This window comes from Accipiter gentilis, chromosome 8 (assembly GCF_929443795.1).
Source record: "Accipiter gentilis chromosome 8, bAccGen1.1, whole genome shotgun sequence".
NCBI classification, from domain to species: Eukaryota; Metazoa; Chordata; class Aves; order Accipitriformes; family Accipitridae; genus Astur; species Astur gentilis.
This window is the reverse complement of record NC_064887.1, coordinates 36281645-36307022: the sequence shown is the minus strand read 5'-3', so window position 1 is coordinate 36307022 and position 25378 is coordinate 36281645. Positions and strand designations below refer to the sequence as shown.

At 53.8% G+C, this 25378-nt stretch overlaps 3 protein-coding genes across 21 annotated transcripts in view; 1 reads left to right on the top strand and 2 right to left on the bottom strand.

Moving 5' to 3' along the window:
- Window positions 1–2995: 2995 nt before the first annotated feature.
- On the bottom strand, window positions 2996–15740 carry VAMP4 (vesicle associated membrane protein 4). Of its 4 annotated transcripts, none has more exons than XM_049809346.1 (8): window positions 15619–15740; window positions 15123–15197; window positions 13140–13186; window positions 12710–12748; window positions 5484–5584; window positions 4822–4901; window positions 4587–4638; window positions 2996–3520 (listed from the first exon to the last, which is right to left on the bottom strand). In XM_049809346.1, exons 2-8 carry the CDS (start codon window positions 15186–15188, stop codon window positions 3492–3494), a joined length of 414 nt encoding a protein of 137 aa, XP_049665303.1. In that variant the 5' UTR covers window positions 15189–15197; window positions 15619–15740; the 3' UTR covers window positions 2996–3491. The 4 variants fall into 4 exon arrangements, with proteins under 4 accessions (XP_049665303.1, XP_049665301.1, XP_049665302.1 ...); XM_049809344.1 differs by having other exon boundaries at window positions 15628–15740; XM_049809345.1 differs by having other exon boundaries at window positions 15123–15234; window positions 15628–15739.
- A 464-nt stretch (window positions 15741–16204) lies between these two features.
- Window positions 16205–19395, top strand: MYOC (myocilin). The gene is made up of 3 exons (XM_049809327.1): window positions 16205–16730; window positions 17268–17387; window positions 17522–19395. Exons 1-3 carry the CDS (start codon window positions 16232–16234, stop codon window positions 18304–18306), a joined length of 1404 nt encoding a protein of 467 aa, XP_049665284.1. The 5' UTR covers window positions 16205–16231; the 3' UTR covers window positions 18307–19395.
- A 4107-nt stretch (window positions 19396–23502) lies between these two features.
- Window positions 23503–25378, bottom strand: part of PRRC2C (proline rich coiled-coil 2C) — a 79323-nt gene continuing 77447 nt past the window's right edge. For all 16 annotated transcript variants that reach the window (XM_049809283.1, XM_049809282.1, XM_049809289.1 and 13 more), the window contains one exon: window positions 23503–25367. In XM_049809283.1, the coding sequence (XP_049665240.1) occupies window positions 25107–25367 (261 nt within the window). In that variant the 3' untranslated portion in view covers window positions 23503–25106. The remainder of the gene's footprint in view (window positions 25368–25378) is intronic.

Sequence of the window (25378 nt, the reverse complement as noted above, 5' to 3'; positions counted from 1 at the left end):
AGAGTTGGTCCCTGCTGCCAGTGTGGAGCCCTAAAGGAACGGGTGAGTGAAGCCCAGCATGCTCCCCAGCCAAACGGCAGTGGGGAGCAGTGCCCTGCAAAGCAGCAGGGTCCTGGGAGCTCTCCCACCATGGTACCCAGGCCTCCTCCTCACACCCAGCCCCCCCAGAAGCTCCTGTTTTGCAAAGGGACTCCCCAGGGCAGACTTCTTCTGGTCTGGCCAGCTCCCAGAGCTAGGAGCGGAGACGCCTCTCCCCACCTGCATCAGAGCTGCAGCCATCCATCCCTGCAGGCCCTGGGCATGGATGGGGACACCCGGGACTGGCTGCATGGGTCACACCAGCAAGCCTGGGAGGAGGAACCAGCCCTGCAGCAGGAACGCACAACTCCAGCCAAAACATGCTGTTCCCTGTAAAAAAGCAATCATGTGGAAAACAGCAGCTAATGAAGAGGTCTGTCTTCTGCACAAAGAGGGAATGGATAAAACAGACCCTATGCTTGAGTGAAGGACTTGTTTTTGTTGTAAAGTCTCCTTCATAGTACCTCCTAAGTGAAAACCAACCCCAAAGCATGCAGACGCTGCTGGAAACAACAATCCTTTCCACTCACTACAGTTCTCCCTGCCACCAGTCCAGGGTGGGATGGCACAGGCTGCAATATAAAGGCCACAGTATCTCAAAGGAACATTAAGGAGAACCGCTCTGCAGCATACCTGAAACCAGACATTGTAACGGTCTTTTCAGCCTTGAAAAGCCTATAAAACTTGCTCAGTAAATTCTATTACTCTGAAGTTACTGACCAGGACTGTTGATTTGCTGCTACCTCTCACAGCCAGAGCTAGTCCCTTGAGAAGGTCTGTGCTCAGGATGACCCCAGCATTCAGTGACTTGAACCTAAAACTGATCAACACCTAATTCTGGCAACCCAGGGACGGATGCTGAAGGCTTTGACCATGGCAGCTTTCCTTGCCCTGCATCTCAAGTACAACCATTTGCACCCCAACCTCCTGGGAGATGCTGCGAAAGCACTCCAGCAAAGCTGTCGAGGAAAACCACCTTTTCCAGGGCAAGAGCCTGCTGCCTGTGCTCAGCTGCCTGTGGTGGACCTGGTCCAGTCCTGCTGGTACCAAAGGATGAGTCCGAGGCAGGCACAAGACACAAACAGTCCAGGGTCGGGGGCACTAACCTTGCCACCTCATTCTCCATGGATCTGGGTCAGCTGGAAAAGTGTTTGTGCCTGTCCAAAGCAGCACACTGCCGGCATGGTGGTAACAGCAGCACTTCTCAGGGTGGTATGCCAGTGCTTGCACTGAGGAGAGTTCAATGCTATCTGGAAACTCTCCCTAAGGACCTGCTGCTGATGAAGACCTGCCAAACCCAGTAAGGACAGGGCTGCAGAGGGCATAGCAGCAGCTCCTACATTCGGCACCTATAAGCAGTTCTTTAACACAGTAGGGTTGCTGTGAATACTTCATCCTACCAGCACCCATTTTCCAAGGCCTTCAGCCCAGCTTTAAAGCCAGGCTTTGCCTCTAGCAAGCAATTGCAAAACTAACTTCTCTTGCTCAGACCTGGTGCCAGCAGGGATTTGAAGTCCTGACACACTGCTGTGGCACCAAGGTCCTTCATGGGTGGCAGCAGCAGCAGCAAGATGGGGCTGGGAGAGAAAGCCAGAGGTACTGGCAGGTCTCTCCAGCAGCAGGAGTAAAGCCTGCCCTAGCAGGCAGGCCAGAGCAGGCACAGCATGGCTGTTACGCAGGCTTGCAGTGCCGTTAACTCACTTTCCAGCTGGCAGGAAAAGGTACCCGACAGCTCAGCAAGACTTGCAGCCCCCCTGAAGACAGACACAGTCCCCCTTCATCCACCCTCTTGTTCCCTTGCAGGTGGAGAGTAGCCAAAGGCATAGGCAGGATGATTTTTGTCCCTTCCACTGGGTGCATGATCTTAAAATCAGGCTACACTTCAGGAGGAAAAACCCAGCCTGGCTTTCTGGTTCCCACCCGGAGAGACCAGGGCCTACAGAGGGCAAAAGCCCTATTTATATTCCAGCTGGGCAAGCAGAGCTTGTAATCACATCCAACCCTCCAGCCTACTGTGCTCACTTTTAATCCCTGTCTCTGCATGGAGCCACACCACCACTCAGGTGGAAACTGTGTACAAGGTCCTGAGGGCGGGTTCAGAAGAGGAAGCTGGGACATGGCACTGGGAATTCTCTGGGGCACCATTTCCCCTCTCCAACATTACTTCAGACACACACTACACAGGACAATGCTTCTCCCATCAGAAAAGAGTCAGCAAAAAGAGAACCAAGAGAGCCTGATCTCGGCTCAGCTACAGTCCCAGGCTCAGGGCTGGAGGAACAAGGGTCCCAAAAATAAAGAGCAGACAGAAATGCCACCAAACACCCGAGACCAAGGATGGAGACAGCCAAAACTCAGCAGTCCCACCCATGGATGGAGGAGCTTAGCTCCTGTTCAGTCCGGCACAGGGGCCCCTACACCTCCCCAAGCACCCCAGCACATGTGTCTGGGAACAACCCCCAGCCCACTGGATCACAGGGAAGCAAAACAGGCTGGCATTTGGGACTGCAACGACCATATCAAGGTGAACGGCTCTGAATATGGAGGGGGCTTGTTCACCCTGGCCTGGTTTCAGGAGAGTTGCTAATATTGGGCTATTGGGCTAATAACTGGGCTTTACACACAGTTCTTGCTTCTGGTGAAGAAAACACTGAAACAGCCCTTTCCTAGGGACTCCCAGCAGCAAAGACCCCATAATGTCCTCCAGAACTATGAAGACGTGCAGGAACTCCAGATGTACAGTCAAAAATAGGTTTACTGGAATGTCTTTAGTCACAGCTGTAAGCAGCGATACTGAAAACACTGAGCTTGTGCATTCCTATGGCAGGACCAGAAAGTCTTCTGGATTGTAAAACCTAATTATTTCTTTTTTTCTACCCCCTGCCCACCCCACCCACCCCCTTTTTTTTTTGAAGAAGAAGAAGAGAGAAACACCACCCTTGCAGTTCTCCATAGAACGGTCAGTTCCCTGTAACATAATAGGATGTTTCTCTTCAGACATTTTTCCCCTCCTTTGCTCTGATGAAAGGACAGAGTCCCCTCTGCCTTCCACAGCAGGCAGCAGGGAACTGCTCAGACAGTTTTATTATTAATATTAGAACTCAACCATATATACAGATAAATTGTAGTGGCAATTAGCCAGCTCCAAACCAGAGACTTAGAATTCCACAAAACAGGCAGTTTTGGAACTGAATCTTCTGTTATAAAAAAAGTCTAACAGTAGGAGCAGGTACTCAACCAAAAAAAAGGGTCATTTGGCAGTTCTTAAAACGCTGTTAGAACTGGCTACTTGCCACCACCTCCTCACTCCTTGGAGAAAAACAACTTCAAAGCTATATACAGATATCTCACTTAAATTACACAGCAGTTTGGTTATCCCAGAGCCAGTTCCACTGAAGCCTCCAGCTGCCCCGTCAGGTATGGTACTTCAGGACTATGGGTACTGGAAAACACAAAGAAACAAGCTCTCAGCCACGCACCTTCGCATGCAACACCGATCTCCGCCAGAGAGATTCCCCTCCCCATTTCTGTAGTGACAAACACCAGGCAGCTGCATAGGAAAGTGTTTCCAAGCTCAAGCTAATGCAATCTGCTGCCTGCACACATGCTAGACAACATTTCCTGCCACCTTAATCTCCTTCCAGCTTCCCAAAATTAAACCAGATGGGATTTTCCATCAGTCTCTCTCTCTACAATGCTCTCACCCTGCTGCTAGCTCTGCCTCTCCTGCTGCAGGCTGTGTGTCAGCAGGATAAGAGGCTGCAAGGGTTTTGCCGAAGTAACAAGAACTGTTACAGAGCTGTCCCCAGCCACAGCAAATAAGAGGAAAACCCTCCGGACCCAGTGGCATGAAAGACCTGCGCTACCGTGCTGGACTGCCTCGATCCCTGGAGCATCATTCTAGAGGCAGAGGGCTGAATTACTTCTGCCTGGAAGAAACATGCTCTGGTCATTATTACCTGTTTGGTAGGAAAAGCAGCGACATCTCTGCTCTGGGGAGCTCCAGAGAGACCAGGCTGAGCAGAAAGGGCAGGGGAAGTGACCAACGGCAAAGCCATGACAGCTACTTGCTGAAAATTAAGCAGCCTGGCAGCTTTGGGGAAGAGTGTTTGCAGGGACCAGACCCATTGCAAGATGGCTAATATGTGGAGGGGCCTTTGGGAGACATTGCTGCAGTCTGAAACTCTTCCATCTACTCTCGCCAGCCTCGGGATCACTCAGTGCCAACCCTGGAACAGTACAATGTTGTCAGGGCAGGGTAATGTTAGCATTCTTTGGCCACAGTAGGATTTGGTTTGAGCCTGTTCCTCTGCGTTTAAACCTTGCAGAAATGCACCATAGAGTGGTCTACAGGCACCTTTTATGACTGCTTAAGTCAGTGTAGGGCCTGACGGGAGTAGCTCAGGTGCTCTCCCTCAGGGACAACAGCACCACAGTATCACTCATGGTGTGGAGTGCCATGAGTATTTCAATACCAAACATGGCGGGGGTGACCTGGAGCTACTCACCGATAATCACGAGCAGGAGAACAACCGCCACCAGCACTATAATCGCCTTCATCTGCAAGGGACACACAGAAGCGTGTTACATAGGGTGCCACGTGTGGCTGCGTCTACCTGAAAGGAGGCCTTTGGCTTGCAGCATCTTTTCAGCTAGAATGCAGAGCTTCTCCATCCCCTCCCAGGGAGGGCAGGTAACCGTGCCTCCACAAACCCACCCCTGCCTGTTCTCGTTCTTGCTCACCTTGCAGCCTCGCCACCACATCTGCCTCCGAAGCTGCTTGGCTCTGTTGCTAAAAGCTGTTGCGTTGTCTGATAAACTTTCTATTGAAGAAAAGAAAGGAGGCAATTCAGCAACGCGCCCATGGTCAGAGCACCCACTCGTTCTACTAGCTCCACTGAGTTTTAAGCAATAAACTCAGCATTAGGGGAAAAGACCCAACCACAGCATGATTCACCAAAGCCACAGCAGATGCCAATGTGACGCCCTTTGCTAGAGCACACACAGACCTGCTGAGTCCCACTGAGCCCCCTTTGTACTGGCTGTCCCCTGAGGACAGGAATTCACTCTGCAAGCCAGCAAGTGAGCAAACAGCTGAAGTGCTCAGGGCCGTTGGGAGACAGACCATTCTACCTTTGCTTGAAGGAACAACTAGATCACAGCACCCAAACTCCTCCAAACTAACACTTCTGTGCAGGGCAGCAGAAGATGAGGTGGAAAGAGGAAAGCATCAGCAGAAAGTTAGATCTGCAGCCCAAGGGTGGGAAACACCTCTCTCCAAAAGGATAGAAATACAAGGCCAGGTCTGCCATTAAGCACTTTCTGAACTGGAACTAGGTAACCCGGTGCAGCAACAGGGAGGACATGTGGGGAACAGGCCAGTAGAGCTGGATTTAGCATTGCACCTGATTTATCCTGCAGGTCATCCAGCCGCTCGCCTCTTTCAATCACCTTCGTGATGTTCTCCTGCATAACGTCGATGACTTCATCCACCTGGTTCTGGACACTAGAGCAGAGCAAAGGCAGCATGAGGGGCAGAAGCGAGACCACCAGCTGTGCATTGTAGTGCCAGCCCTTGCTCAGAGCTGCCCGGGCTGGTGGGATCTGAGAGCTCACTGACAAAAATCAAAAGGGACAACAGTGGAAGGAGGTTGATGATGTGCCGAGAAAGCTAGAGGCATGGCATTACCTGGGGCGGATCTCTAGCAATCCCAGGAAGGGTGAGGGAACACAAAGGGCTTAAAGAGAGCACTGGGAAGTCAGCAGAAGCAGGGCACCCTCCGTAACACCTTTAACACATAAATGCAGTAAGGAAAGGCACTAATTGCTGTTGGTCTGCACCTCTGCTGCAGAAGAGCTCACAAATGGACACCCACCCCCCCCCCCCCCCCCCCCCTAAAACCCACACCTTATATTTCCAGATTTCATAGAACCTCACACTGCACCTTTTCTAAAGAACTTGGGATGAAATCAAAGCAAGGTGCACTCCTCCCTCTGGGAATGGAGTTGCTAAATGAAACCCACTCTGCCAGGGGCATCAAGAGGACAGTGAAGAAACGGCTGATATGAACTAAACCAAGTTATTATAATCCATCTTCTCATAGGTTACGCAACTCTGTGGGTAGTTGCTTCAGTGAACAGTAGCCTAAATCACACCCGCAGGGTTATTATAAATGCATTTATTCACTCCATAAAAAAGCCACACTAGTAAGAGAGAAAAATTCTCCTGGTGGAAAAATACTGCTACATTCTGGTTTGTATTTTGGAGCTAATACACTTTTATTTTCCTGGAGATAGAAATAAGAAATTTCTTGGGGCCCTAGGGAGACAATACATTGTTTGAGACATACTGTTCCCAGAAAGTAAATGGCAACAGCAATGTCTTGGAGGCAATGCTACACACAGGGCAACAAAACAGAAATAGCTCCAGGCCACTCACTCTGCATAAGTCTTCGGTTTGACAGCTTAGGTTGCCTTGATTAAAAACATTTAAGCACTTCAAAACATATCAAAACCCATCCAGCGTTTGCTAAATATGCAGCACAAATAGGCCATTTCACCAGCTCTCCACATCACCAGAAACGCATACCTCCTATTAACAGTGCAGCACTGATGTCCCCAAGGGGGAAGAAGGATTGCCAGTACCTCATCTTTAACACCTGCTTAGCACCCATACTATCCTGGTCCCCAAATTATCTTCCTCTTTGGACCCACACAAAACCCTCTCCTTCCCACTGCCAGCTCACAGATGCAGAAGCTTAAAGACATTATTTGCCAAATCAGGGTTTTTACAGCAAGCATCAGACCTAACTTTACCACTTAAAGAGCCATCATAAGGACACGAGGACGACGAGGACAGCATATCCTCCGCCATGGCCTAGGAAGCCAGGGCCAAGAAAGACTCAGAGCAACTTACCCAAGGCCAGTCAATGGCACACTGCAGAACCAGGAACAGGGCTCCATCCGAGCCATCATGCCTCTAATTAGAGACATAGGTGCACATTGACCTATTTCTCCTGCCCCCCTGCCAGCTACCTGCCTCTCACTAAGCAGATGCACATGCGGGGAGCGGCTGCAACAGACAATAGTGGTCACAATGGAAAAGCATTTACTTATCATTCCAAAAACAGGCAAGGAAAGTCATTAAAAGAAAAGGCTTTTTTCTCCCCAAAAAGCTCTAGAAAGAACTCCAGATCTTTGAATATGGAGGGGCTTCCCATCTTAGCATTTCCAGTCAGGCTCTGTAGCACCACTGCACTGCGGCTTCCAGAGCTAGAACAGACAGGCAACCCCTCTGAAGCCAATTTCTGACTCAACAGCCCTTGTATGGCACATGCTGGACTCCAGCAGCACAGGTAAAAACTTGCTTTATTTAGGACACCACAAGAAAGGGACCTGCCTTCCCTGTGCTGCATCGCAGAGTCCGTGGGAGCAGCATCTCTCTGAACCCACCTACACCATGCAGTGGCAGCTCCTGCCTTCCACATCAATGGCAGCCGCCTGCCAGGAGTTTCTTATCTGAAGGTGAAAGGCATAGAAAATGCCCCAAACGCCTCTCAGCAGGAACCTGCCCCATGCCCACAAGCCTGTTCTGATCCACCATTTGTTTTGCAAGGTATGAGGCAAGTGGCAGAGCAGCCACCATTGGGAAAGCACAGAAGGTGGCACTGAGGACGCAGGCAGATGCTGCCTGGGAAACATCTGGTGGTGCCCTGGGGAGCAAAGTGTCCACCCCACGCAGGACATGCACCACCCCATGGCCCTTCCTTAGGGCAGTGGGTGAGGACATGAGGGGGAGGCATGCTCTGCAAGGGGGTTTCATTACTTTGGCACAGCAGACAAGTCCCAGCTCAGAGCCACCAGCAACACTGCTATAGCCTGAACATCTGTTATCCTCAAGTTTTTGCCAAGTTGGCTCATCTAAGGCCATAAACATCAGTTTTACAGGCAGAAGACTACATTTGCCGTATGTAAGTGTTTCTAAAATCATTTACTGGCTCCAAAATAAAGAGATTTCCTCCCACAACAGATTTGTAACCAAGTTATCTTGGTACAACTAACAAGTGGGGGCACGCAAAGTTACAATGCATCTAGGAACATGCACTGCAATGCAATGCCACCTGTATCCCCACCAGTACAGGTCAGAGCCTGGAGAGATGCTGCTGCAGTCCTGGAGCACCCCAAAGCATTTGAGGCAGAGTGGGCAGGTACGTAACTTCAAGCTGCTCTGCTGTGTACCAGCATTTGGGAGACACCTCTGGAGCAGAGACCCCCACTGCCCAAGCTGCATCTTGGTATCCCACCTCTTTTCACTTGAGCTAATGGTGAAAGGCTGCATGCCTTTGCTGCCTGCCCATAGCCTGGGAATGCTGTTAGCTGTCCCCAAGAGAACAAAACATTTCACAGGTGGAGAATGGAGGCACAGAGAAATCAAGGCTTAAACTCTCAACGCTGTTGAGGTGTTTAACACCCATAGAACATAGACACATTTGAGCACCCCAATATCTTTTGATATGTGATGTAAAAGAGAACCCTGGAAAAAAACAAGAAGGAAGAGACCAAGCCAGGGAATGAAACTTTGACATCCACACAGTGCCTTAATCAGACCTTAAGCCAGTCCTTGCTTTCTGCTCTCTCCCACCCATCACTGCTACAAGAGGTGCCTCTCCAGGAAGGGGCTGAAAGATGCCCAGCCAATGCATTAGCCCTGCAGTTTCAGAATAAATCCAAAAATTCCCACTAGTTTGGCATGCTTGAAGTTGGAAACTCAAGTTGCATCAAGAAGAAAATATTTTCTTGTTTTATTTGGCAAGAGAGAATGAATCCTCTAATACAAAGTGTATTTCCTGTTAGGGAGCTATTGGCTTTTGACACATACATTTTGTGTGCTTCAATCCTGCAAGATTTCCAAGAGAAATAAAGTAGACTAAATACCTGCCAGGAAAGGGACCAAGACAAAAAGCATAAAATACATCTCCCACAACCCTTCTTCTTACTAATTACTGCAAATATGATGCTTTTAACAAGGACAGCAAGTGTACGCCATCAAAGCAACAAGAGACCCAATGGCGCTTAGCTTGGTTTAGACTCCTATTTTTTTGTGCTTTGCTGGGTCCAGAGCAGGAGGAATAAGCCTTTCCATTTTGGCTGCACTGGGTTAGCTACTGAAAAACTCCCTGGGCTGGTCACGGTGTTGGGCTAACAACAGTGCTGCATTCTTCAGACGCCGTAAACAGGCCATGCACGCACCATGGGATGTGCTGCTCAAGGCTGCTTCTTGTCTCCAAGCTGGCTGTTTACAGCCAGCATGACACACTTCTATTTTCCACCCCAGTGATATTAATAGTGCTGTGTATTTTGGTGAAAATTACACCCAAACACCCCTCGTTGTGGCAGTAACCCAGGGAAAAGGGAACAGGATGGAAAGCCAAGCCAGACGGACGGTGCAAAGGCAGGAGGCCAGCACATCACAGTGCTCCCCAAGGCATGGCTCTCTGCAGAGGGGCTGCCCAGCAGAAAGCCCTGCTGTATTCAACAACAGGGTATCAGGGCTGAACCCTGCCACAAATCCCTGTCTTTCAAGTTGCTGGTTCATCACAACAGTAAGACAACAGTCTATGCTGCTCCAAAGCATCCCAGTCCTTGAAAGGATTACCCCCAGCAAGGATGCCTGACGATACAGTCTCAGTACCACCTTCAAATGAAGGTCTGGACTATGGCTGATGTCCACTGCACAACCAGCCACCTGCAATGAGTAGTCAGGGCCTGGGAAGCTGCTGTCAACTCTTGCCTTCAAACCATTCCCCAAACACTCCCCCTCCTCGGGAAGTAATCTGGGGCTTGCAGCCAGACAGAGCCACCGGGGCTGAGCCCCAGGGCCAGGGACGCTGGCTACTGCCAGCGGCGTGATGGGTGAATCACAAGGACCCAGACCTGGATCCCAGGGAACCACAATGGTGTGCTAAGCCTCATTGCCAACATGAGCAGGAACCCAAATCCAGCAGCATGGTTGCCTGAAAGCAGAAACATCAGTGGTAAAGGAAGTCAAGCAGTGCAGGAAAGGTGGGGATTTTGGTTACATTTTTCAAAAGATGACCTGTGATAAGAAGCTCCTTTTCTACATAGAAGCAACCCAGGTGGAAGAGGAACTTCCCCACTTCCCCCGAAAAGGCACTAAGAGCTCTCGCTACACACATTCAGGACTTCTCACAAGGCCTGGAAGCAAAGGCAGAGAAGAGAGATCAGCTCTCCCTTACCTCTTCTTTGTAACCTTGAGGAAAAGGATAAAAGCCTGTTAAAAACTACCTTTCAGCTCCAGCCCACCCCAGGGACGGTGAGATCTCGGAGGGAGCCTAAGGAATCCCCTGTGGCCACTTACATCACCAGAGGAGCTTCCACCCCAATGAGTAGCTGTTGGGACAACAGACCCTGAACTTCCAGACACATCAGGACTAAACACAGCATGGAGGGGACTGTGACGCTTTCTCCCGCCACTACTACTGTCTCTAACTTGCCTCTTTCCCCTACGAAGTTTGCAGTGTTCCCCACCATTCCTTTCTGCAGCTGAGCCAGCCTCGAGGGTCTCTGCTGCCAAACTCTCCACCCTGACCCAAGCTCCTTCGCTGCCAAGGACAACTAGGAAAAGTTTCCAGTCTTGCCCCTCACATTCAACATGTTCCGCACCTTTGCTCCCATAATCCCATCACTTTTTCCTCTGCCCAATCCTCTATCCAGTTTCCTTTTACGCCTACCTTCACACCTCGTTCCTCCAGCCCTGTACAACTACAGTCTTTCTAGCTTTGCCCAGCTATGCCTCAGCTCTCCAAATGCTCAAATTCCTCCTTAAAATGTCTTTTCCTTACAGTGTTTCAGCAGCAACCCAACCCTCCTTTTCCTCCGCTGTTGAAACCAGAGTGAACGGCATCATTACAAGACCACGCATCAATCCATCCAGCACAAGGGCCCATCTGATCAGAAGCTTAATAATAAGCTCCATGACAAGAAATGACTGCACACTGTAAGTGCTTATTAAACAAAACGATCAACACCAATGAGAGCAGAAAGTAGATACTATTTTATAATAGATGCTCTAGATACTAGATAGATGTAGCCACTTGCTACGCCAAGGGACATACCCCACACCAGGTCCACTAGACAGGCAATCTCTGGCAACAGGCAAGCCTCACGTGTTGGGCATTAGTCACATCACACCTATGGACCCACCAGCTCCCGGGTGAATTATTTCGTTTTGCTTCCCTCTCACAGCTGTGGTGATATCCTCTACCTAAGCCCCCACTCCCTTCTGCCTGGCCAAGACAGTGGGAAGAGAAGAGCTCCCGTTTTCCCCCACCATGCAGGGAAGGCAGAAGATGGTCTGTAATTCCTTTCCAGCAGCAGAAGACGCAGGGGTAGATGTCACCCCCTCTTCACCTTTTTATGGGGGCGGGACCCCACTCATAAAACCAATTCTCACCCTTCCCATTCACTCCAGACCAGCATGGCACTGCCCTAGAAGGGAGGCTTTATCCACACTGGCTTACTGTAAGGACCAGTGCACACCTACCAACAGCATCCTCACACCCTGGAGGGAACAGAGACCCCCTGAAAACTCAGGGCTCAGTGACTGACCCACTGCCTGTTGTGTAACGCAAGTGCACTTTGCCCCTCAAGTAACATGGCAAGCGGGCACACAAGTAAGCACTGCCTAACGCTGACATTGGCAATGAGTCATCTCAAAGCTGCACTGGCTTCTTTCCGGCACAAAAAAAATTCCTAATGAAGAGCAACGCTCAGGCTGCACACGAGATGACCCAGTCTGATTAATGCCCATTCATCAGTCCCCCACAGATCTCTGTTCTGGCTCCACAAAGGTCGGCAAAGGAAACAGCACAATGCAAACCAGGGGTCTGGGAATAACTGGCCCCTTTCCACTGAGTGCCACCATCACATCCCTCATAGGAAACGACAGGGCAAACTGGAGCCCAGAACAAGCATCATGCAGGAAATGACTCGATAGGAGAAGGATCCAGAGTGTTCACTCCTTCCTTCTTGCAGTCAATAATCCTCCTCCAGCTGTAATGGTTTCCTGTTTGTCCAGCTGCTTTGACCCACTGAGTCACTGCTCATCTCCAGCTCACCTGTATCAGGTTTTTATCTGGAGAAGAGGAGGCCCAGCCGCTGCCCAAAAAACATGGTCCTGGTGTGTTCCTGACCACTTGCTTTCTTGAAACGTTGAGCAGCAAGTTACAGGATGAAGAAAAAAGAAACAAAACAATAAAGAAATGGTGCTAGCAAAGGTTAAAATTCAGGGTTAATGCTCTAGAAAAAGAGCCTCAGAAGCATGGAACAGGTTATCACCAGAATACAGCAAGGGCTTTAGAAACTCCACTAAGCTACTGTAATACAATCCTATCCCTTTACCTCTGTCAATGCTCAATTTCTTGATAGCGTGAATCAAATTTGATATTTCCCTTAGCTGTGGACACATAGGGTAGGAAATGTCAATTAGAAGACAGCACACACAAGCCATGTTCATACTCAGAACTACACAGAAATACTCTGGTAAGACAGCAGCAGGAACTCGCACTGCCAGAATAAAATTTTATCTGTGTGACACTGAGGAACAACTTACTGCCTGATCTTGTCATTCCTGGGTCCCAACGGCCCTCTCCTGCAGGCAGAAAAGAGAGCAATCAGTATGGAAGATACAACGAAAACATGTTTTTAAAACAGACTCAAAAATATGCAAGAGAGAATCAACACCTTGTGGATGGAGGATTGTTCTCATACCTCCCATCAGTCCCTCCCACGTCTCACGATACGTGGGACACCCCACTTTTATAAAGGTCACACCTATTAAGTCTTAATTCATGCTTAAGCCATGCCAAGAGAGCCTTGATGATCTCCCAGAGCGGGAGATCATCTCAAAGGAATCAAAGGTTTTGATTAGCAAGCCCCCACCTACATGGCAGGGAACAGTGTTTGGTATTCGACACCTTCAGTCTCAGAGCTGTAGGCAGTTAAGACATTGCATTCCCTACAGCAACTGTTCAGAAACTCACAAGAAAAAGTCTTCCTCTTCATCTGAATCTTCCTCCAAGAGGTTCCTCTGCGAACAGAAAAAAACCAAACCACTTTGTCAATAAGCGACCACCATTTCACACACACGTTTCCCTTGACAGGGAATGCAGTCAGCATCCTCTCACTGCAGGTTACACACAAGCCCTCCTTTGGAGGGGATCGATGGTACTTTTTAGGTGTCTGGAGTCATGCTGTTTCTCTCCACTTGTGACCAAGGGACGAGCTGAATGTCTCTGTGCTGCTATTATCACCTCGGCAGTGTTTGCTAACTCTGTAAAGCACAGACCAATGCAAAGCTCTGCAGCTCTGACTTGGGACAACTCGCACCTCTGCCACTGAGCCAAACTGGATTTGCATCAATGGCCAGTTGCCTGTGCAGGTTCAGATCCCAATTCTAGGGATCACTACAACTCCCTGTGACATTGAAGCAACTAGTGCGTCAGCATGGCGAGCCCTGCCTTGGAAAGCAGCAGGCAGAGTCCCTGCATAGGCCAGTTGTGGAAGGAAGGCCCTCTCTGCTCAAGGGACGATCCCCAGTGCTGCACTCCGTCAATGGCAGCTGCTAAAAAAAAGTCAGCATCTCTTACAGCCACCCTGGGGTATCCCATCCACATGGAAAATCAGATCCACTCCTGATTTGGAGGATGTGGTTTCTCCAGCCATCTGACAGCAGCAGGCGTAAGAAGGATGACTGCAAGGAAACACATTGGGCTCCCTGCATGGTATGTCCGGAGGGGTTCACCCCTCCAAACCCCCACTCGGACAAATGCTACAGCCAGGCTGCAAAGCAGAGCCGTCCGGTAGCGCTTCTGCTTCATGCCAAAGGGCTCCTCACTACACCCCATCAGACGATCCAAAGGCTGATTTTTAAGAGCAACCTCAAGATCCCACTTAAGCTTGAAAGTTTTGGACAAAGACGTACATTACTAGAGCTCATTTCTCTTACCAGAGCAGCACAAATTTTCCAATCGAGCTGAGGGCTCCCAGTAACATCTACTTAGGGTCAAAAATAACCAAGAAGGGGAAACGGCCCCTTAAACATGTGGGCCTAGGAACACATTGGATGGTCCTTACGGTACCAACAGCTGCTGCTTCCCCTGTCCCTAAATTCGGGCTCCCACCTGCAAGCACAGTGCTCTTATTTTGAAGCTCACTTACATTTCCATCCTTGTCACATTTGCTCAATCAACTTAAGCAACCCGTGAGACCACGCAATAGTTTCAGCCATCGCCTCCCTCAAGGGACGAACAAACCGCTCTTGGCAACACGGGATCCTCCTCTCACTGACAGCTATTGTGAGCTGCAGCAACATCTTAGACTACAGTCTAAACTCGGTTTTAGCACCGTATGACCCCAGGACAAACACATCAGCTTAAATCCACTTTGAAACTGGCAACCGCACCACTTTGACCCATATTTCAAAGCCTGAAACGTCAAGGGACCTTGGCGACAGGAGAAAAATTCAGCTATAAAGCGCAGGGTAACTTCACATGAGTCCTTCAGCCAGCTACGTGGGGAGGAGAGCCACGACGTGCCCAGGCCAAGCTCTGCGGAGAGGCAGGAGACTGGAGCACACCGGGATCTCACAGCCATAGAGACAGACTAAAGGAACTGAAACAGGTTCTCAAAAGAGCCGTATCTCCTCACAAGGTTTGTTTTAAAATACACAGACCAGGTGTGCCACACGGACAGTCCCCTCACTAACTACACATCGCTGTCGACAGCGATATGGGCTTCTCGGGCCCTGCGGCCAAAGGCTGAGGCAACAGGAGCCCCTTCAGCAAAGGGAGCCATAGCTTACCTCGCACCGGCCCGGTGGCTAACGGGGCAATGCTGGGGCCCTTGGGGTCCCCAAGGCGCGTTAAGGCCCACCTGCCCGTCGCGGGCACCCCTACGGTAAGTAACAGCCTGCTACGGCACCGTTACGGCCACCGGCACCGGTTCCCTGCCCCGCCGGTACTCACCCGCTCGCTCTTCACCGAGCCCGTCACCTCGTCGTCGTTCAGGTGCCTCTTGAATTTCGGAGGCATGGTCTCTACCTGCGGGAGAGGCGGCTTTGTCACCGGGAGGAGAAGCCTGGAGGGGAGGCGCAGGGAACGGCCGGGTCACCTCGCTGCCCGGCACCCAAACTCCTCCTCCCGCGGTCGCCCCTCGGCCGGGGACCGAGAGAACGGGTGTGAGGGGGGAGGGAGCGCCCGGCGGGGCCCCGCGGGCGGCCGGGCAGCCCCCCGCACCGGTGGGCCCGGAGGAGTGTGGGGGGAAGGAGCCCGAGGCGGGTGGATACAACGGCCCCAGGGCAGGGGGGCTGCAAGGGCAGCCGGTGCCCGGCACCCGCGCTTTCGCCCTGCCCCGCCGTTCCGGTCCAGCCCTCCGGTGCCCCGGGGACCATTAGCGAAGCCGAGCCGGTACCCAGACAGAGACACCCCACCCCCGCGACGGCGCAGAGACCCCACCACCGACCCCGCTCACCGGGCTCCGCTACGGACCGGGCCGGCGGGAAATGGCCGGTACGGCGGCGGCGGCGGCGAGTCAGCTGTCCCATCGACCGCTTCGACGCTCCGCCGGCCGCGCCGAGCGCCGGAACAATCGATGCCGGGGCGGGAGTCGAGGGCGGGAAAAGGGGCGGAGTCGGGGGAGGAGGGCGGGGCCGGCGTGCGGCGGGGCGCGGAGCTGGCGGGAACGGCACGGGGGGCGTGGGGGGACGGGACGGCGGAGGGGGGGCGGCCCCAGCCCGGGAACAGCGGGGGGGGGGTCCGGCCGCCTCGCCCCCCGGCATCGCCCCTGGCACACGGCCCCGGCAGCAAAGCCGTTGGCGGCGGCCGCGGGTTGCCGGAGCCCGGCCAGCGGCCTCGGGGAGGCCGGGGGGGGTGCGGGGCTGCGCCGGCTGCCGCTGGGCGAAAGCCGCCGCCACAGGCATCTGGAAGGTTCCGTCTCGTCCGTCCCCCGTCGTCCCGTCCCCCCCCCCCCCCTCTCCCCGCCGCTCTGACCCCTCTCCCCGCCGCCCTCCCGCCCTATAAATGCGGGCGGCAGCGCCCGGCGTGCGGCGGAGCGGAGGCACCGGGGGTGCGGGGCCATGGTGGGGGTCTGGCTGCTGCTCTGGGGGGGCCTGGCCCTGGGCTGCCGGGGCGAGACGGCCTTCCTCCGGCGTGCCGATGACAGCGCCGGGCGCTGCACCTACTCCTTCACGGTGGCCAGCCCCGTCGAGGCGGCTTGCCCCGATGGCGGCGGCGTGCCGGAGCTGCGGGCCGAGCTGGCCGCCCTCGCCGCCCGCCTGAGCCGGCTGGAGAGCCGGGAGCGGGGCGCGGGGAGCTCGGGGCCCAGGGGAGTCGAGGCGGGGGGGACACGGGACCCTCAGCAAGCGGCCCCGGCCGCTCGCCTGGAGGCTGCCTACGGCGAGCTGCTGCGGGCCAAATCCCGGCTGGAGGAGGAGAAGAGGCGGCTGGAGCGGGAGAAAGAGGAGCTGGGGAGGCGCCTGGAGAGCAACACCCAGGAGATCACCCGGCTTCGGGCATCCCGCTGCCCCCCCGGCGGAGAGGGGCCAGGCCGTGATGCCCTGCGTGGCCCCGGCAAAGGTAAGTGCCAGGGGCCAGGACCCCCCGTGCATCCCCACTGCCGACTCGCTGCCAGTGCCTCTCCCCAGGACGCTGGTTAAGTCCCTTTGCTGCTCCCCATGAGGTGCACCTGCTGCTGCCCCCCCACTCTCGGGCACCTCGGTGGGGCACTTGTCCACTACAGGGCTCAGCCCTACCGGGGGGGTTGCAGGCTATTGCACCAACCCCCCTCCCCATCCCTCAGTTGGGGCTGGCAGCCGGAGCCCTCGTCGTGCCATCATCTGCCCCGCAGCGGAGGGGGGCCGCAGGGGACTGCACTAATCCGGGGGGATTAGGAGTTTCCCCCAAGGAGCATCAAACCCCGCACCTGGGGGGCAACAACCTCAGCGGCTGCGGAGCGGGGTCCCCATCAGTGTGGGTCACAAATGTGCCCTGCTGCAGCGGGAGGGGGCACTGGGCTCCCGACCCAGGCATTGGCGTTCTGGGGGGCATGAAGCCCCCTGAGGGTGGCGAGGACAGGCACGGCCCCTGCCCACGCTGTGCCTGGCCCCACCGCAGCTCCCCGCTGGGACCCGCAGCCCCTCGCCTACCAGGAGCTGCAGTCGGAGAGGACGGAGGTTCCCGCATCCCGGCTGCTGGAGGAGACGGCGCTCGGCCGCCCGGGAAGCAAGGACTCGGGTACTGCCACCGGCACGGCCGGCTGGCCCCACGTTCCGCCGCTCATAAATACCGCTTGGCCCTCCTGAGGGGCTCGCCGGGGTCTGCCGCCGCTGAGCAATAACCCCTTTCTCTCCCCTCCTGTCCCTGAGCAGGCTGCGGCGAGCTGGTGTGGGTGGGGGAGCCTGTCGTCTTCGGCCGGGCAGAGTCCATCGCCGGCAAGTACGGCGTGTGGATGAAGGACCCGGAGCCGGTGCCCCCCTTCACGCGGGAGACCACCTGGCGCGTGGACACGGTGGGCACGGAGGTCCGTCAGCTCTTCCAGTACGAGGCGGCTGAGCAGCTGGCCCAGGGCTACCCCGCCAAGGTTCACATCCTGCCGCAGCCCCTGGAGAGCACAGGGGCTGTCATCTACCGTGGCGGGCTCTTCTTCCAGCCCCGCCGCTCCCGTGCCCTGGCTCGCTACGACCTGCGGGGAGAGGCCATCACGGCCGAGAGGGAGATCCCCGGCGCCGGCTACCACGGGCAGTACCCCTACTCCTGGGGGGGCTACACTGACATTGATCTGGCGGTGGATGAGACGGGGCTCTGGGTGATCTACAGCACTGAGAAGGCCCGGGGGGCCATCGTCCTTTCCAAGCTGGACCCCGAGACACTGGAGATCCGGCGGACCTGGGAGACCAACATCCGCAAGCGGGGGGTGGCCAACTCCTTCGTCATCTGTGGCACCCTCTACACTGTCAGCAGCTATTCGGCACCCAATGCCACCATCAACTTCGCCTACGACACAGCCACTGGCACGAGCCGGGCCCTCAGCATCCCCTTCGAGAACCGCTTCCGCTACCTCAGCATGGTGGACTACAACCCCGCCGAGCGGCAGCTCTTCGCCTGGGACAGCTTCAACATGGTCACCTACCCCGTCCGCCTCTCCCAGGCGTGAGCCGGGGTCGGGGACGTGCCGGCTCAGCTCCCGCGACCCCTGTGCGTGCCTCGGCACCCCGCTTCGCTCCCCAGCTCCCCGCAGTGTGGCCGGGAGCGCTGTCTCGGACAGCTCCGGGCGATGGCAGGGGCCACACGCTGCCCAGCCACGCTGTGATGAGGCCCCCAACGTCCCCACTGGCACCTCCGGCAACATCCCATCGTGCTTGAGTGCAGGGGAGAGAAATTAAGTGCTTCTCCAGAGCCTGGTTGAGCCAGCAACACTTCTCTCCCCAGCCTCGGCAGGTTTTGGATGGGCCACGGTGGTAGCCAGCCCTGAGCTGCTCCGGCATCCTCCGGGAGCACCCAGCCTGGTCATCCCGAATTTGGAGCAGTGAGGGCTCAGGCATAGCGAAGGCTGGGCAGGGCGGGTGGTAGAGGTGGAGAGATGCTGTCCAGGAGGGTTCCGCCTAAAATAAATGCTTTCCTTGGTTGCAAGCAGCAATCCCCTCTGCGGGGCCGGGGTTCGCTCTGGCTGAGCACGAGCACCATTGCTGCCCCCCACACCTGCCCCCCACACCGGCAGCAGCAGTTTTGGGGAGGCCTCCCTGGCTTGTGCCAGCCTCGCAGAGAGCAGCGTTCGCCCACCACCAGCACCCCCGCAGAGCTGAGCTCCCTTGCCAAGAGCCCACAAGCCCTGCTGCATCCCACATCACCGGTGCTGGGGGTCATCTCGGAGCTCAGCCGCCTCCAAAAATCATCCGGCAGGATCAAAAGCAACGGGGAATATGGACGCTCATTGCACAAGCCTTGTTTTATCGAGGAAGAAGAAGAAGAAGCTGAGAGCAGTGGGGAGGAGCGCTGGCAGAGCATAGCTTGGCGCGCCCAGCCCCTCTCGTCCACGCGCTTTGGCTTTACTGGCCGTGCCTGGCCACTGAAGCGGTGCAGCAGCTACGGCCCTGCCTGGCCGGCAGGGCTCCCCGCGCTGGGCCAAAACATGCCGTTTTAACTATTTATTGTAGAAAGGCTGTAGGAGGCTTCCCCCCACCCTGGCGTTCGGGGCAGACGGGGCAGCAGCAGCCGCATCCCCCAGGGGATGCAGAGGGTCTCAGCCCAATAAATGTTGCCCACTGACACGGCCTTGTACCTTGTCTTTCCAAACCTGGGTTTTCTTTGGGGTTTGGTGGGCTGGAGCCCAGAGGGGGTTGTAAAGCGCTGGTGCCCCCCTTGATGCTCTGACAGGCTGAAGGTGCTGGGACAGGGGAAGCTGTAGGGCTTTGGCCAGGAAAAACACCACATTTGGGAGGCAGCTGCTGACAGGGCTGACCCCAGGAGCACCTTTATTTAGCATGAAGAGGGGCTGTGACATGCCCAAAGCATTGAATCAGAATAAAAGTTAAAGCTTCAGCACTAAACCCTGAAGATCTGCTGAATAGGAAAGATTAATGAGCTCCAGGTGGCAGGGCTGTGGATTGGGCTGGCTGGTGCCCCAGGGGGGAGCACAGGGTGGGAGTGATGGAGGCAGCCCCCCCTTGGCTGCTGGAGCACCGGGGTGTTTGGCTGCTCACCAAGGGGACGGCACCCCTTGGAGCCAGGAGGCCACAGGGATAGGCCCCGGCTCAGAACTGACCTCGTTCTAGAAGGGCAGGAGATAAGGGGGTGCCGGGGCGGGGAGGGCAACGGGTGCCGGTCGCAGGCTGCACGCACTTCTCCACGGTGAGGGCTGCCCTGGTGAATCTGGTGGTGGTGGGGGGGAAAGGGGTAAGGGCCCTGCTAGACCACCAGGATGGGCTGGGGAAGGCGTGGGATGGGATGCATCCCATGGGGAACTAACCTGGGGCCACAGGGTAGGCAGAAGGCTGAAAGACCCTTTCTCACTCCCCGGCAGGCCTGGCCCCGGGGCTGGGATGCTCACCACGACTCGGCCTGAGCGAAGGCGTCCCCCCGGCCAGTGATGCGCCCACTCGACCGCCGTGGCACAACCCGGCAGCCCCGCAACCCGCGGCAAGCTTCCGCCGCCCCGCCGGCCCCCTATGCCTGCCCCGTTTGCGCCGCATTTGGACTCGCACCCTCCGGGCCGCAGGGCTCAGCCCAGCTGGATCGACGACACATCCCTCCGCTTGCCGTCAGCCACGCCATCTTCTCTAATGCCGAGAGCCCTGTACCGTCCCAGGAGCCGGGGGCCCCCCAGGGCTCCTCGCCACGCCGGGGCTACGTCACCTGCGTGCTGCAGCGGGTCGTGCGTGGCACCCTGGTCCTCAGGGGGTGCGGGGTGCCACAAGCCGTGCCCCGGGATGACACCTTCCCCATCCTCGTGATGGGGGGCGGCAGCGACCCCGCCATCGACCGCAGCCCCACACCCGCCATCGCAGCCAGCTGGGGGCTGTACGAGGAAGAGGACGCGTATCTGCGCTGAGCTGGGGGCCCTGGTCCTACCACGGGGAGAGGCGGCCCACCATGACTGCCCGCGGCTGCTGCAATAAACTGGTCGTGCATTACAGGTTCCCCAGCCTCAGAAAACACACGTGCGTAGTAGCCCTGTCCCGGGGAGCAGCCTTGGCCCCGCAGCGTCCCTCTGTCCTGCTGCAAAAACCCACCCTGGTGCAGAGGAACAAGGCGAACACCAGGGCAAGATCCAGGGCGGTAAAGCTGGGGGTGAAGGCAGCTATGGGGGTCACCCAGGAGCAGGCAGAGGCTGTCACGTACCCACTAGGGCCGGGAAGAGCGAGGCAGGCAGCAGGCAGACCCGATCCAGCCGGAGGCAGCCTGGCAAGCAGCCGTCCACCCAACATGCAGAAAACCTGGATGGGAGAACGGCATTTCTGTCCCAAGCCAGGATGGGAGGTGAAGCTGAAGCCCCCCCCTTCGTCCCGCAGCTTCCCAGAGGCCGAGTCAAGCCTCAGCATGAAAGGGAGGGCTTGTTCACAGGTCCCCAGGGAGTAGCAGCACCAACGGTTTCTCAGTGAGTGGAGACGCTGAGGGCAGACAGCCCCGGCCATTCCCACCTCCCTGCTCTCTGCCAGCACCGGGGTCTTTTCAGGCTGGGAAGGCCATCACTTAATTGACTAAAAAGAAAAAAACAAACCAAAAAACAAAACAACAACAACAAAAAAAACCCCAAACCAAAAACCAACCCCAAAGACAAGCCAATGTACACAGGATTTCCAGAAAGCTGGGCTGGAGCTGAACAGCACTGAATACACAGCTTTACTTAACGGGCTTTGCAAAAACAAGCCCCCAGAGTCCCTCCCCTCCTGCAGCCCAGCAAGAAACCAGCCTGAGCCGAGGGGGGTTGCTGGATCTGGCCCCAGTCACATTAACCCCCTTCTGCTCTTGCCCTTGAGAAAAGTTACGGTCTTTTCACAGACTGAACATTATTAAGAGAAAAGAAAGTGAATTCCCCAAACAAAAGTTCCCTAATTTATGGGAGGTTCAGCGCAACTATTTGTGATGACCAGAGTCCTAGAAAAGAGATTACACACCAAATCCCACTCAAATTAAAAAAGCAAGAGCTATTCCAGCGTAAATGGCCAAGAGCAAGTTATCTGGTTAAGTGTCACAAAAATATTCAATGAATGAACCAGGGTCAGTGACTGGAAGCTCAACCTGGCCTCAAAGGCAGCCACGGTGGTTCAGGGCTGTTTTGGAGATGCACACATCACAACCTGGTTATTCAGATGCACAAAATGGCCAAGCATTTCCTTTTAATTAAATTTCTGCAGAAATATTATCCCCGTTCTGCTCAGCACAAGAAAAAGCCCCAAACTTGGTACATTCCCACAGCTGACTGTGGGAAATTCATCTGACTTTTCTAGTGGCTTTACTGGAGAATTTAAGATTGATCCTTTCAGCAGCATTTCCTTCAAAATAGTACAGTGAACGATTTCCCATTTTTAGGGGGTCCTTCCAATACGAACCAGGCAGAAAATAGCCTCAAACCAGGGACACATCAGCATAACTCTGTTACTCTTTTATCGCACATTTATAGATCAAACCAATCACTCAGTTCCCCTACCTTCATCCTCCTTTCCCAGAGCGTTTGCTGTAGCTGTGCCTGTACGGTTCCTGTAAAAAGGGCTATTTACCTGTGGTGTTACCTACTTAGAGGTTACTCCTGCCCATCACTCTGTTTGTGCATTACAGCACCTTTATTTATTCGACATGGCTGCAGTTCTACCCCCTAAAAGAACTGACCTCGGCAGCAGAGGACTCCAGCTCCTCTGGTACCCCCAAACCACAGCTTCCCACCCCACCAAAGGTGGGCAGGTCCACCTGCTCCCACTGATCCACCATGGGGCTGGCAGCAACAGCCCTGACCAAAAGCAAATCTGCACAACTCCCAGCAGCGCTTGCAGAGCCACCCCAACACCCCCAGCTGGCTTTCCATTCTTTGTTGGAGGTGCATTGCTAGCCAGCACCTTCTCCCAAGGCAGGAATTACTTCTCAGAGACCAACAGAGAAGGTTTCTGGTGTTTGTTATGAGCCAAGTTCCCTCTGGTGGCCAGCTGACAGAATCCTGCCTCCTCCTAACTCCACAGCCCCAGGGCAGGGAGCCCAGGGATGGCATCAGCCCCACAACTGAGGGGCTGGAGGATGCTTAACCCTTCATTCTGCCCCAAGCTTAAAGGCAGAGTCAGTAACTCTGTGATTTGAACATGTGGTAGTGAGTGCGTGTTGCTTGCAGTGAGTTGGGAAGGGAGCAGTTCAGGAGCAGCACAAGAAGGAAGCCTCCTGCATCCGTGGGCAGGCTCACGCCAAGGCTCAGTCCTGCTCCCTGCTCCCCCGGCAGGAAAGCTCTTGCTTTTAACAGCCCCTTGCTGCGAGGGTGCCTGTGCAGCCAGTGCCTGTAGTCATCCACCAACTAAAATAAGAATAATGGGCTGGGTTGGTCCCGGTCTCCTCTGACGAGCAGCTCTTCTCTAGGAAACAAAACCCAAGTCTCCAGCAGCAGGCAGCTCACCAACACACCGGAGATGTAAGGTCTTGCAAGCGCAACCGGCAGCCTCCTTCCAGAGCTAGATGGAAGCCACGTCCTGTGAGACCTTTGCTGGGGAATGAGATCAAAAGTGCCAGGGGAAAAAAAAAAAAAAGCAGCTGTTTCAAACTGTTTTTCTTTAGAAGTCTGTTTTCCCAAGCTGTAATACACACTCTGCACTTGGCACATGATGTTCAGGTGCTCTCCTTGCATCCTGCGCTAATCATGAGATTACCCGCATACTTTATTTAGAGAATACTTTATTAGTTTCTGTAATCAAACCCATGTAAATAAGACCGTACATATTTAATACAGTGCGTTACCCCTGTACAAATGGAAAAAAATTAAGTTTAACATTTCTAGACCAATATGGCTGTTAATTTCTGTACAATGCCAACTCACACTACAAGTGGGATACTTTTTTCCAAAGTTGACATCACAGCTAAAGTTTCCAAAAATTCAAATTATATATATATTTATATAAAAAGATAACCAATAGCGATTCACTAGGCATCAATAGCAGCAACAGCCTTTCCAGCTTCTGCAGTCATTTGAACAAAATTATACACATTAGACTCTCAACTCTTCCTTCCAAAAAATGTAAAAAAAAAATCCCAGAAAAAACCAGCAAATTCTGCTACTGATGTGGTACCTGGTGCTTTTTATTAGCTTTTTCAATCATTGTCTGGAAAAAAACCTCTAGAATAACATTATTAAAAACAGCTCCAGTATAGCACAGTCACTACTACATATCATAAGCAGGTACAGGATATCTTACATTCACAGAAGTATCATACAGTACTGTCCTACAGCTATAATACTAGAGGATACAATTAAAAAGGCATTTTTATTTGACTTGATTCTACTTTCCAGCACACTGTGGGCAAGGAGGTGGTGCGACGCAGCTCTGATATAAAGAATGCACCTTTTAGATAAAATTCTCTTTAATCTGATAAGGTTTCTTTTATTCTCGTGGCACAGTTCTAAGTGCTCGTTGCTGTATACAGACATAAGCTGGAAACCGTTTAAAGACCACTCGCATCATATAAAGATAGCTGGACAGAGGTGAACAGAACAAATTTGACTATTGATGCAATGAACCTTTCAACTCCAGAGGTGAACAACTGAGGGGGGAGCGGGTGTAGAGAACACAGGTGGCCAAGTAGCATTTTCATATGGTGATCTAAATACAGTATATTGTCATCCAAGAAGCAGCAGCCAGCAAAGCACTGCCTTCAGAGGGGAATTCAACATCATCAGCGTTACTCTTTGTGTTACCTTAGGTTAGCTGTCACATGGCAAACGCAATTTTGCCAGCTATATGAATCCCCCTGTTTATTACAAGATAGAAGTTTCTTAAGTCACTAAAAACTTAACACACATTACTTGGCCCAGCACCATCTTCAGATCTGCACGTTCTCCTACTCATGGGTTTATAAAAAGATAAATAGCAGCTGAAGATCAGAGCCTGAAGAAAAATAAAGAGTATTCATCTCATCATGCTTCCCTGACCACCTTCTTCCCCGCCGTTGCCATTTCTCAAACTTTTTTCACTTTGGGAAGCATACAGGTGTGTAAGCCAAAACACGCGCACACATGTAGAATGTGCACACACCAAAAGCAGCCTTCATGCTGTTAGAGAGGATACAAGCCCAAAGAGCCTAGAAGCTCAGTTGGATACGCAGCAGTTTGCATCCATAACTGCTAATAGCTTCTGTGTCCCTTTATGCTGTTCAGAGCCCTGCAGGGAGAGAAGACTGTTGTCTCATCCTTTGGGCTACAAATTCATGCTGCTGTCATCTCACCCACCCTCCCCCTCTTCCCACACCTCCATGGAAATACAGCCTCTAAGATTTTGTTTCTTCGGTTTTGATTGCCTGAGGTTTGATTGGTCCAGTTCTAACAGGTTTTGTTGCTGCAGCAGGTGCAGGGGTAGGCTTTTCCTCCGTTTTGTCCTGGCAGACTCCTGAAGAGTCAGCAATTGCCTCGGTGGGTTTGTTCCCGTTCTCATCCACTTTCTGTGCTTTGCCTCCTATGGGTTTGCTTTGCTGCTGCTGCTCAGAAAAGAATCTCTGGGTCGACTGAAGTACCTCTGCTCTCTGCTTTGCCTTAAAGGGAA